The sequence below is a fragment of the Coffea arabica genome, chromosome 4e (assembly GCF_036785885.1).
Source record: "Coffea arabica cultivar ET-39 chromosome 4e, Coffea Arabica ET-39 HiFi, whole genome shotgun sequence".
Lineage (NCBI taxonomy): Eukaryota > Viridiplantae > Streptophyta > Magnoliopsida > Gentianales > Rubiaceae > Coffea > Coffea arabica.
Window position 1 is genome coordinate 14,092,192 of NC_092317.1, and position 12,824 is coordinate 14,105,015.

General features: G+C 40.9%; 3 protein-coding genes and 1 non-coding gene across 4 annotated transcripts; 2 read left to right on the forward strand and 2 right to left on the reverse strand.

The window, feature by feature from the left end:
- Positions 1-553: 553 nt before the first annotated feature.
- On the reverse strand, positions 554-2,753 carry LOC113740824 (uncharacterized). Its single transcript, XM_027268342.1, has 3 exons — positions 1,848-2,753; positions 901-1,381; positions 554-837 (listed from the first exon to the last, which is right to left on the reverse strand). The coding sequence occupies exons 1-3, from the start codon at positions 2,751-2,753 to the stop codon at positions 554-556; spliced, it is 1,671 nt and encodes a 556-aa protein (XP_027124143.1).
- A 549-nt stretch (positions 2,754-3,302) lies between these two features.
- LOC140005488 (uncharacterized) lies at positions 3,303-4,897 on the reverse strand. The gene is made up of 3 exons (XM_072046488.1): positions 4,288-4,897; positions 3,953-4,063; positions 3,303-3,808 (listed from the first exon to the last, which is right to left on the reverse strand). Exons 1-3 carry the CDS (start codon positions 4,895-4,897, stop codon positions 3,303-3,305), a joined length of 1,227 nt encoding a protein of 408 aa, XP_071902589.1.
- A 562-nt stretch (positions 4,898-5,459) lies between these two features.
- Positions 5,460-5,565, forward strand: LOC113743141 (small nucleolar RNA R71). The gene has a single exon (XR_003461028.1). It is a non-coding gene; the product is annotated as a small nucleolar RNA R71 (small nucleolar RNA).
- Positions 5,566-7,898: 2,333 nt separating this feature from the next.
- LOC113740825 (UDP-glycosyltransferase 90A1-like) lies at positions 7,899-9,293 on the forward strand. The gene has a single exon (XM_027268343.1). It carries the CDS (start codon positions 7,899-7,901, stop codon positions 9,291-9,293), a length of 1,395 nt encoding a protein of 464 aa, XP_027124144.1.
- The last annotated feature ends 3,531 nt before the right edge of the window (positions 9,294-12,824 follow it).

A 12,824-nucleotide genomic window follows, 5' to 3' on the forward strand; every position in this document is an offset into this window, starting at 1 on the left:
AAAGTCGACACTTGTGGTGAAGACTCCCGGTTACTGGGTGACGGCACTAGCGGAGTAGAGTCATTTATTAATCACAATTAAAGCACCAGAATACCAGATAATTAAAGATCATGGCCCACGTCATCTCCTAATATGGAGAACTAAGATCAACAATTGCCCAATCCACACAACAATTGCTAATAAAATATTTATATTGCCTAAACAAGTTAACCACAATTTACACCAAGTCATTAAACTCATGATATTCACCAAGATAACATGCTTTTACTTGCCACTTAAACTAAATTCATAGAATAAATCATAACCAGCAATAGACGAGTGAGATGCCACATTTATTCATCAAGTCAACAGTAAGATAAGCAGCAAATTAAAGAAATACCAGTCAAATCCAAATCTCCCCCCACACTTAAAGCACACATTGCCCTCAATGTGACAATTAAACAGTAAAAATAAGAAGAAGGGCAACGAAACTCCCCTTAAGTCGTCAAAACAGCAGCGGGCTAGGTGCAAGTTGAGGTTCAACACCCACATGGTGCATAAACGCCGTCAAATTCTACGCCATGCTATGCACATTCGCATCAATATTGGTTACCTGAGCCTCCAGTTTCTGAACTCGCATCTGGAGTTGGTGCCAGTCATCAGTCCTTGGGGTTGGAGGAGGTGGAGCGGAGGTCGAAGGGCCGGGGTCACCGCTAGCAGTGGAGGAACGGGCACAAGATGAAAGAGGGGGAATACAAGACGGTCCCGGTCCGTTCACTGGAAATCCTTCATAATACGGCTTGAGACGGTGACCATTCACCACAAATTTCTTCTTTGTTTTCAAACTCTGGATCTTCACTGCACCATAATGAAAAACATTAGTCACAACAAAAGGACCGATCCAACGAGAACGTAATTTACCTGGAAATAACTTCAATTTGGAGTGGTATAATAGAACTTTTTGCCCACTGACGAATGTCTTCCTTGATATCTGTTGGTCATGAAATACCTTATTCTTCTCTTTATAAATTACCGCATTCTCGTATGCTTCATTTTGAATCTCCTCCAATTCTTGTAATTGTAACTTTCTTTGAATTCCGCCTTCCTCGATATCCATATTGCATTGTTTGACCGCCCAAAATGCTCTATGCTCAAACTCAACCGGGAGATGACATGGCTTTCCAAATACTAATCGATAAGGGGACATGCCAATAGATGTCTTGTATGCCGTCCTATGTGCCCATAGTGCATCCTCTAGTCTCATACTCCAATCCTTCCTATCGGGTCGGACCATCTTTTCTAGAATTGATTTGATCTCTCGATTCGAATACTTCCGCCTGACTATTTGTCTGAGGATGGTAGGATGAATAGACTTTGTGCAAGACACAATATCTCCTAAAAACTGCAGCAATCGTCTTGTTACAGAAATGAGTACCCCGATCACTTACAATTGCTCTCGGCATCCCAAAACGGACAAAAATATTAGACTTAATGAATTCTACAACCACTTTGGAATCATTAGTGCGGGTGGCCTTTGCTTCTACCCACTTCGAAACATAATCTACAGCAAGCAATATATACAAAAAACCAAAGGACGAAGGAAAAGGACCCATAAAGTCAATACCCCAAACGTAAAAAATTTTAACAAAAATCATTGGGGTCTGAGTCATTTGATCCCTACGAGAAATATTACCTACTCGTTGACACTTATCACAGGACTTACAAAATAAGTAGGCGTCCTTGAATAGGGTTGGCCAATAGAATCCACTCTCTAGCACCTTACGAGCCGTTCTGTTCGGTCCAAAGTGACCTCCACATGCAAAAGAGTGACAATAGGCTAGAATAGATTGAAATTCAGCTTCACTTACACATCTACGGATGATTTGATCGGCACCCCGCTTCCAGAGGTAAGGATCATCCCAAATGTAAGACTTCGCATCGCTTCTCAACTTGTCTCTCTTCGCCTTAGGCCATCCTGTAGGAAACTTGTCAGTGACTAGAAAATTAACAATATCCGCATACCAAGGCAAAGATGAATTAATAGAAAATAAATGTTCATCGGAAAATGCTTCTCTCAGTGGGAGGTCATCTTCGACGACTTGTACTCGACTCAAGTGATCTGCTACCAGATTCTCCGTCCCTTTCTTATCTCGGATCTCCAGGTTGAACTCTTGTAACAACAATATCCACCGTATTAATCGTGGTTTTGCCTCTTTCTTGGTCAACAGATACCGTAAAGCTGCATGATCAGAAAAAATAATAACTTTAGCACCAAGTAAATAAGATCGAAATTTCTCTAAGGCAAAAACAACTGCTAAAAGCTCCTTTTCGGTGGTTGAATAGTTCAATTGAGCTCCGTTCAAGGCTCGAGATGCATAGTAGATAACATGAGCTGCCCTTCCCACTCTTTGACCCAATACAGCACCAACTGCATAGTCGCTGGCATCGCACATGATCTCGAATGGGAGGTTCCAGTCAGGGGGTTGGATAATAGGTGAGGAGGTCAAGAGCTCCTTTAACTTATCGAATGCCCCCTTACATGTTTCATCGAACTCGAATGATATATCTTTTTGCAAAAGTTGGAACAATGGTACTCCAATCTTCGAGAAATCCTTGATGAACCTTCTATAGAAACCTGTGTGACCCAAGAAAGAACGAACTTCCCGCACACTCGCGGGGTAAGGTAAAGTAGATATAACATCTATTTTTGCCTTATCAACCCCGATACCTGTAGATGATACTACATGACCCAAAACTATCCCGTATTCGACCATAAAGTGACATTTTTCTCAATTAAGCACGAGATTAGCTTCTATACACCTTACTAAGATCAATTTCAGGTTATCTAGACAGTTTTCAAAGCTTTCACCATACACACTAAAATCGTCCATGAAAACCTCAATAATCTTCTCAACATACTCTGAAAAGATACTTACCATGCATCTTTGGAAGGTAGCAGGTGCATTATACAATCCAAATGGCATCCTTCGGTATGCAAATGTTCCAAATGGGCACGTGAAAGTAGTTTTCTCTTGGTCCTCGGGTGCGATGGCAATTTGGAAATAACCTGAAAATCCATCCAAGAAACAATAGTAAGCTCGACATGCTAATCGCTCTACCATCTGATCAATGAAAGGGAGGGGGAAATGATCCTTTTTCGTGACGGCGTTTAGCTTCCGGTAATCGATACACTGTCACCATCCGGTGGGCTTTCGAACTGGTACGAGCTCTCCCTCTTGGTTTGGTTCTACCGTCACCCCTGTCTTTTTCGGGACCACCTGTACTGGACTTATCCACGGGCTATCTGATATTGCAAATATAATTCAAACGTCTAGTAATTTCAGGATCTCTTTCTTCACTACCTCCATCATGAGAGGATTTAATCTCCGTTGAGCTTGCCGTACGGGTTTAGCATTCTTCTCGAGTCGAATTCGGTGCATACACACCGCGGGGCTAATTCCCTTGATATCGGCGATGGTCCATCCTATCGCCTGCTTATGTTCCCTGAGAACTCGAAGTAGTTTATCTTCTTGAATCTTTGACAAACCCGCGGAGATGATCACTGGAAGTGTCTCCCCTTCACCCAAGTATGCATACTTCAGGTGTTTCGGCAGCGGTTTCAGTTCCAAGATAGGTGCCTGCACCACAGATGGAAGTAACCTTTTGTGAGGTTCAGGTATAAAAATGGGTGCGAGGTCATACCTTGTCTCCGTGGTTGGTAACGTTCGCAACGATCCAATCACACATTTGAGCTCTTCACTCAACTCTATCCCAGAGGTCGTTTCGGACTCGAAGTGCCTAGTTAAGGCGACCTCTAGCTCATCCTTGCCTTCAATTTCAAAAACCTCCTGTATAGCAGGGTCAATAACATTTATGGAGAAAACAGAGCTAACATTTGAATCGGATGGATATTTCATGGTCTCAAAGATGTTAAAGTGAACAATCTCACCATCAAATTCCATAGATAAAGTACCCTTATTAACATCAATTTTGGTTCGGGCTATGCTCAAAAAGGATCTACCTAACAATAAAGGTGACGGATCACGGGAGTGTTCATCCTCCATGTCGAGCACATAAAAATCAGCTGAAAAAACCAATTCATTAATTTTTATCAAAACATCTTCAATCAACCCGTCAGGGTATGCGTTGGTCCTGTCAGCTAGTTGGATTATTATTTCAATTTCTTTCAAAGGGTCTAAGTTCAAGGAAGCATAAATAGACTTTGGCATGACATTAATCGAGGCTCCTAGGTCTAACATGGCCTTTCCAATCAAATATTACCTATCCTACAGGGAATAGTAAACATACCTGGGTCTCCGCATTTCGGTGGAAGCTTCCTTTGTAGAATTGCTGAAACATTCTCCCCAACTATAACTCGTTCATCTCCCTTCAACCGCTTGCGGTTGGCACACAGGTCCCTCAAAAATTTTGCGTACCTGGGTACTTGTTTAATCGCATCCAGTAGGGGTATGTTGATCTCTACCTTGCGAAAGATCTCCAGGACCTCTTTTTCCTTGTCTTGCTTCTTTGATTTCTCTAACCTTCTAGGAAAGGGAGGTGGATTAGTTTTAACTGTAGGAATTGGGTTCGAGGGTACCTTTGCATTTTTGTTGTCTCTGCCCTCCTCTTCTAATTCTTTCTCGATCCGTTCCTCGTCATTGTCTTTAGGAATCACGGGTTCGGGTCCTTGAACTTCCTTGCCACTCCTCAAGGTCATTGCACTTACATTCTTTGGATTCACCTCAGGTTGAGATGACAACTTCCCTTGAACTTGGGACTCCAAACGGTTGATTGTTATGGCCATTTGATTCATTTGATTTTGCAATAATTGCACCTGTTCCAGTTGATTCCTCATGCTTTGCAAGTCTGAATCCGTCTTTTGTTGATTAGCAAGTAATTGCTTCATCATCTCTTCCATGGACGGACTTGAATTTGAAGGGGGTGGTAGTGGTGGTGGGCGAGGATGATACTACTGTTGGTGCCCTTGTGATCTATTTGGCACAAAGTTAGACTGTCTATTCCCTCCATAGCTAAGATTTGGGTGATCTCTCCAACCAGGATTGTAGGTACTTGAATATGGGTCGTATTGCTTTCTTGGCGCGGGCGCGTGGCCAGCCATGTTCACCTGTTCTGCAGTTTCTTCTTGAACCAATGGACACATTTCCGTAGGATGACCCACGGCAGTGCATACCCCACACACTTTGGCTTGCGATGCATTCTCCACAGCTAGTTGTCGCACAAAAGATGTCAATTCGGAGAGTTGCTGTTGAATAGAGGATGTTTCTACCTCATTCACCCTACGCGTAGGGATGTCCTCTCTTGAACCAAACTGCTGTGAGTTCTCAGCCATCCCTTCAATCAACTCCCATGCTCCTCGAGGAGTCTTGTTCACCAATGCCCCTCCACTTGCAGCATCGATTATGCTTCTGTCCCTGAAAAGCAACCCTTCATAGAAATATTGAATGGGCAGTTGCTCACTTATCTGATGCTGAGGGCATTTGGTGCACAGTTTCTTAAACCTCTCCAGTACTCATAGAGTGACTCGCCTGGGTGTTGTTTGATGCCACATATCTCCTTCCTTAGGCTCGTAGCTCGAGACGCCGGAAAGTATTTGTCTAAGAATTTTTTCTTCAGTTGGTCCCACGTGGTGATACTACCAGGCGGTAGGTAGTAGAACCAGTCTTTTGCGGAGTCCTTCAAAGAGAAGGGGAAGGCCCTCATCTTTATTTGCTCTTCTGTAATTCCCGGAGGCTTCATACTGTTGCAAACAACGTCGAACTCTTGCAAGTGCTTGTAGGCCTCCTCACCTAGTAGACCATGGAAAGATGGTAAGAGATGAATTAGACCAGATTTTAGTTCAAATGGAGTGTCATCATTTAAATGCGGAAAAGTAATGCACAAGGGCTGCTGATTTAAATCAGGAGCAGCTAACTCCCTTAGTGTTCGTGCATTTACCATGGTGACTTCCTCTTGGTCTGAACCAATCGAATTGTCACCAGGAAAATTTGTCGGCTCAACCTCTGGATCAAGTCCCTGAGGTGCAATACCGTATTGCTCCTCCCTAAGTCGCCTGGTTTCTTTTCTCGTTCTACGCGCGGTCTTCTCTACTTCAGGGTCGAAAATTAATTCGTCTGTACGAGAAGAGCGAGGCATAAACTAGAAAAATACCAGAAAATTAAAACAAAATTGAACTTAAAAAGAAACAAATAATTAACGCCAGTCCCCGGCAACGGCGCCAAAAATCAACAGGTGTCGAGCCTGTGCAATAATAAATACCTGATCGAGAAAAATAAATTTTCTGTATATAGTAGTGAGCAGGGTTGAATCCACAGGGATTGGAAAAAATTCGATTCTTTTTAAATTCGAGACACGGGGGATTTTTATCAGAATAAAACTAAAAATAAATAATTAAAAAATTTAACTTAAAATAATTAAACAATTTAACCAAAAATAAATAAATAATTAATGAATACAAATGTAAATAGCAATCTAATAAATAATAAATAAATTCTAGCCAAGAATACAACTACGCAGACACAGTCCATTCATCCGATCATTGATGCAAAGAAGGTTCACTTAATTTTATTAACAGGTTAGTTATAATCGCCGATAAACTCTAACGATCAGCTTTTCCTTAATTTATTGATAACCAAGGTACGACCGTTGATTACCTCTAACCAGGAAATACTCCTAGGTACGACCGTAGGAATTAATTTCCTAATTGCCTTAAAAACTAGAAAAGCCTAACCCAAATTAATAACACGCTACGAGGGTTATTTAAATCAGATTGCATGTTCTCCTAGTATGTAAAAATACTATTTGCCACTAATATTAACCAATTAAACAATTACGGATTTAATTGATTAATTTGACAGGAGATTAAAAAGTCAAATTGCACATCGGGCCCTTGATATCCAATTAACAAAATAATCCCATGAAAATTAAAATATAAAACATGCAAATATTAACAAATTAAGGAACACGTAAAATTAATTAGATCTCACAGATATTTGGGACTGCGTCTTCGCGTTGATTCTTGACTAGAAGAGAAAATTAGCCACGCCTCATAAGAAAATCTCCACGCAATTTAATTGAATTCAAAGACATAAACACTCGCTAATAATTTAGAATAAAACTTTGAATCTCCGTAGACTTTTTGAAGAAAAATTACATACCACCCAACCTTCTTACATAAAAGACTACCTATTCTCCTACGGAGCTTCTTTGGAGAGAAAACTAAAAACTAGTCTGATCGCTTCTGCCTTCTCTCATAGCTTTTTTTATTTAGCACTAGTTTCCTAAGAGAACTAGTGACGTAGGAAGCAAATTGGAAAAGCTCAATCATCAAAGCCAACGCCTTGGCTAATGAGTATATCTCCTACAATAAGAACAAACTTTCTACGTGGTCCCCGCCTTATTGAGATGTTTGCCATTCCCATTCTTCTTCATCAGCAAAGGAATGGACGTTGGTCTTCACTGGACCAATTGTGTAAAGCTTTTAAAAGCTTTCACGTGTGGAGAAATCTTCTCGAGAAGGTTCATTTTTTAGCACTTTTCTGCTCCACTTTCTGAAATTATATCCAAATGCCAAATATAAATATATGTTGACAATTAAAACAATATTTGGCAAGGATAAAGAGGAGAATTAACAATAAAATTACTAACAATTAACACCCTATCAACAAGAATAGTTTAACATAATTGTACAAAAATTTATATAATCAATAAACAATTGTGTCCTAATTAAGTGGCAAGTAACTAATTTCATTTGTTGTTTTCATTTCTTTTTTCTGCCGCCTGCACTAATCTCTTGCTCAATGTCTAGCTGGAGAAGCTACGAACTCTCCTATAAAGGGCACATCAAGGCAACATTTACAAGCCAAAATAATCAACAAATAATTCATCAACGGCTACAAAAGATGGTTTCCGTTTCTTCCCCACATTTTGTAATATTCCCATTCTTGGCTCAAGGCCACACCATTCCCCTCATCTACCTTGCTCGTATACTCTGGCAGCACCATCTCCCTGTCACAATAGTCACTACCCCCGCCAACTCTCCATTAGTCCGCTCTACTCTCCAAGATGCTGCCATCTGCGTTGTTGAACTAGCTTTCCCAGAAAATATTGAAGGAATTCCTTATGGGGTTGAAAATACTGATAAACTTCCCTCCATGTCACTGTTTCATCAATTCGCAAATGCCACGAAACTGATGCAGCCACATTTTGAAAAAGCACTTGAGGATCTCCAACCGGTGGGATGCATAATATCAGATGCATTTCTTGGATGGACTCAAGATTCTGCAGCAAAGATGGGAATTCCAAGAATCGGTTTCTATGGAATGAGCAGCTTTGCTTCAACCTTATCCGCGATTATCGCTATTGAAAGGCCCCATGCACTTACTACATCAATTGATGAGCCCTTTTCTATCCCTAGCTTCCCTAAATTAAGCTTAACAAGAAATGATTTCATGCCACCATTCGGTGATCTTGAACCAAAAGGTCCTTGGGTTGATTTCATGATAGAGCAGAGCACCGCAATGGCAAAAAGCTACGGAGTGATTGTCAACAGCTTTTATGAGCTTGAACCAGCCTATACCGACTATTGGAACGAATGCATCGGACCCAAAGCCTGGTGTCTTGGCCCTTTCTCAGCAGCCAAGCCACCAGCAATATTAGCTAAAGAATCAGAAAAGCCAGCATGGAGGCTCTGGCTTGACGAGAAATTGATGAGTGGAGAACCAGTTTTGTACGTGGCATTTGGAACTCAGGCCGAAATATCCCAAGAGCAACTGCTTGAAATCGCAAATGGTCTAGAAAAATCCAAGGCGAATTTCCTGTGGGTCATAAGATCAAAAACCCTGGAAATCTTGGAAGGATTTGAAGAAAAGGTGAAGGATAGAGGGATCATAGTGAAAGAGTGGGTTGATCAAATGGAAATAATCAGGCACAAGAGCGTACAAGGGTTCTTGAGTCATTGTGGATGGAACTCAGTTACCGAAGCCATTTGCGCAGGAGTGCCCATCTTGGCAATGCCAACGATGGCTGAACAACATCTGAATGCAAGACTTGTGACAGAAGTTGTCGGTGTAGGACTGAGAATTGTGCCATGCAATGGATCAGTGAGGGGCTTTGTGAAGTCGGAGGAAGTGGAGAAGAAAGTCAGAGCGCTGATGGAAGGAACAAAAAGGCAGGAGATAAGGAGGAAGATGAAGGAGGTTGGAGAAGCTGCTTGTGGAACAATGAAAGAAGGTGGTTCCTCATGGAAATCTTTAGAGCAACTCATCCATGGCATAAGAAATTATAGGAAGAAATAAGAATAGCATTTTAGCCAAGTTATACTATAATGCAGAAACTTCCATATGCTTGTGAGTAAATTCTTAAATTGTGATGAAAAAAAAAATTTTCTACAAGAGGGGTTGTTTTTGGGCTGATTTTAGGAGTAGAATCTTCGCATTTGATAAATGCGAGGTTCATGTTTTTGAAAAAAAAAATGATAAAGGTTTTTGGTTTAAAAAGAAAAAAAAGAAGTGCCAAAAGGCTTGGCTAACTATTTTCTTGACTAAGCTCATCTTTAAAACCCTGGGCGATTACTCCTGCGGCTACTACCACGATTACTAATCAGATGTTCAAATATAGTTCCTTTTTCCACACTTCGAATTAATACTCTCCAAATCAACATCCCCTCTTTTAAACAAGATCATTTTAGCCCTTTTTAGTGCAAACCCACCTCGTTTATCTCGTGCGAGTTTTAAAAATAAAAAGTGCTATTCAACATACTGGATAGCTCTCTCTTAAACCCATGATAAAGCTAAATAATATCACTAATCTAACCAATACTAAATACCAACCCAATTAATATTTCGTAGTTAGAATTAGATTTTTAAGATATTTGAAGTAAGCTTTAGGACAACTCATTCTACGTCAACTACGCATCAACTATTGTTTATATATATCTAGTACTCAGAACTTAGTAAAATTGTAACTCTATTATCAATGAAGTTATACAATGTAGGATGCACATAAGTTCTATCATTATTAATTTTTTTTTTAAACAAATGAAACCGTTTTATTCATCAACACCAGAGTACACCGCCAAGGGGAAAGCCAGAGCCCTACGTCCTAAAAGAAAAACGGAAATTACAGAAATTCTGCATATCCAACAATAAAAGCCCCCTAGTACGCAATGGCAACTGAGAAACCAAAGTGAAAAAAGAACGAAAACCACACTCCATGCCATAAGCCGCGAGCGAATCCGCCACCATGTTCCCCTCCTGGTAGCAATGACCGAACTGATGACAAGTAGAGGTAACCAGCCGAATAGCGCGAACCACTAGCCAAATTGCAGCTAGGACCCCTCATTCCCCCTTTAAACAATTAATCAAAACCAAGCAGTCCAATTCAACGAGTAGCTGAGAAATCCCTAAGCGGCGCCCCAGATGGAGCCCTAACAGGAGAGCACGCGCCTCAGCCTGCGGGGAATCCAGGGAGCCGAAAGAATCCGTAAAGGCAGCAATAAGCTTCCCCCTAGAATCCCTAATCACCCCACCGCCTCTGCTGCCACTTACCGTAGAACAACCATTAGTGTTTAGCTTAAAATAACCCCCGCAGGGAAGATCCACCTCACCACCTTAGATGTCAGCACCCTCCGGGTCGAGGTCAAAGCCTCCAGAAGGCCCTCCCACTGGCGAGGCAAAACCGCAATCCCCGGAAAGTGGACTTGAATTAACAGTCGCAATTCAATAATGATGAAGACTCGGACCTGAGACCCGGATATCTTGTGACCCTCAAACCTGGACATATTCCTAGCCCGCCATATGAACCATAGAATCAGGAGCAGAAGAATTCGAGACACCTGGCGGAGCGCCTTCCCTCTTACAGGAAGCATCCACCAATCGTAACACCGAGACCTAACAGAGAGACCCGGTGTAGACAACCCTAGGGAACGCTCAAAGAACGTCCATGTCCCAGGCCAATTGACCAGTAGAAAACACATGTTGCAGCGTTTCTACCTGAGTCGGCAAACAACAGTGACACTTAGATGGACCGTGAATTTGGAATTTCTGCAGCACATCATCCACTGGCAGATGGCCATTTAGTAAGCGCCACATGAAAAAGGAAAATTTCCGTGGGACGGAAGAATGCCAAATATAGGAACACGCCCAAGAGCGAGCCCGAGCCGGTCGAACAAGCTGATAAGCAGACCTCATGGAGAAAACCCCAGAGAGATCCAATAGCCAAACTAAAGTATCCGGGTCCGCCCCAAAACAAAAGAAGGACCCCTGGACCATCTCTCTAATCACCGAAGGCAACCCTGCTACCGCCAAGTAGTCCCATCGACCCTCATGTAAAAACTCAGAAACCATCGCATTTGACGCCAACTCAGGATACCGCCACACCAAGAGGCCCAGCCCATTCCAGTTATCCCACCAGAACGCCGCCTCCCCCTAGAGAGGTCCCACTTCAACCATTGCTCCATGGACGAACGGACCCCCAGCATACGCTTGCAACTAGCAAACAACTGGGCAGAAAACGGAGCTTGATTCGGATGCAGGGACCCAAAGTACCTGGCTATCATTATTAATTGACTAGATAATATTGTACATCTTTGTCAAACAAAAATGTTATTTTTTTACTAGATGCTAATATGATAATTAACTAATTCAATAACTTGCTCAGCAATAGGCATAATTAGATATCATGGGAAGTGGTTGAATTTAAAAAGAATTTACTATAGGTACAAATCTGATTATAGGACCAGGTAATATTAGTGTTCAGTTAATGTGAAATTCAAGGTCAATAGATAATAACCTAAAATTCATTCTCCATAATTTTACAAAATAAAAAGTAAAACCCACACTCAAAAGAAAAACAAAAACGGTTTGCTTGAATTTATATAAAAAAAAAAAACAGAAATGCATGAGCATGAATTTTTTTTATGCATGAGCATAAAAAAAGACTAAAAGGTTTCAAACCTTGCATATGCTAAATGCGAGGTGTTGGACAAATGCGAGGTAAGGTGACCTCGCATTTGACATACCTCGCATTTCTGAAGCAAATTTTTTTTTTTTGGGTTTTTGCAAGTCAGAAATTCAACGATAAATCGCATCTACGAAATGCGACTTAGTGAGCTCGCATTTTGCAAATGCGAACATCACTTGACAGAATGCTATACTCAAAAAGCCCCATTTATAGAAAAATTTTAAGCTCCATCATAAAATTAGGAATTTCTCTTATAGATAACCCAAAAATTAAACTTTTTTTTTCTTAGCTAAAGGCAGGATATCTAGAGGTTACTTCCCTTCTCTTACGAGATCGACCCTATTGGGGTTTCACATTTGTATAGTCTATAAAACCTTATGTAATTCTAGTAATACATTTGTTTGTCATTATGGATAGGGACTAATTCGAATTTGCATCGCTAACTTATATTCAGTTCTCATTTTGTATAATAAATTCTAATTTAGGACACATTACATTATAAACTCTCTGATGTATCCTGTTTTAGTCCAATCCTTAACATCATATGCAAAATTAAAGGAAGAAAGGAGATCACCATATTTTTCATTGCTTGCTTTTGTCAGAAAAAAGAAATCCCACCAAAACGTGAATACCCAATTAATTAATCATTAACAGCAGTATGTACAAGTTCTTTGATCTGAGGTTCTTTTTCCTCATCCGTAATTTACTGATTTCATTATCCTTTTTGCCCATGAAGTTAAGCAATCCGTTCACTAGTTCCTTATATTCAGGGCATACTTAGATATCAAGCCAATGGAGTCTTTAAGTTGCTATAAAATACAGAATTGTGCTCGCTAATCAGCATCAGATCAAGAGGAATTAGTTGT

Excerpts from the sequence above, each read along its gene's own strand:
- LOC113740825 (XM_027268343.1), top strand. The coding sequence starts at position 7,899 with ATGGTTTCCGTTTCTTCCCCACATTTTGTAATATTCCCATTCTTGGCT.
- LOC140005488 (XM_072046488.1), bottom strand. The coding sequence starts at position 4,897 with ATGGAAGAGATGATGAAGCAATTACTTGCTAATCAACAAAAGACGGAT. Across the intron at positions 4,064-4,287 it reads ACCGAAATGCGGAGACCCAG|CTGATTTTTATGTGCTCGAC; the intron begins GTATGTTTACTA and ends TGGTTTTTTCAG. Across the intron at positions 3,809-3,952 it reads CAAAATTGATGTTAATAAGG|GCAAGGATGAGCTAGAGGTC; the intron begins GTACTTTATCTA and ends TTGAAATTGAAG.
- LOC113740824 (XM_027268342.1), bottom strand. The coding sequence starts at position 2,753 with ATGGTCGAATACGGGATAGTTTTGGGTCATGTAGTATCATCTACAGGT. Across the intron at positions 1,382-1,847 it reads ATCAAATCATCCGTAGATGT|TTTTTAGGAGATATTGTGTC; the intron begins GTAAGTGAAGCT and ends CGATTGCTGCAG. Across the intron at positions 838-900 it reads CAAATTGAAGTTATTTCCAG|TGAAGATCCAGAGTTTGAAA; the intron begins GTAAATTACGTT and ends ATTATGGTGCAG.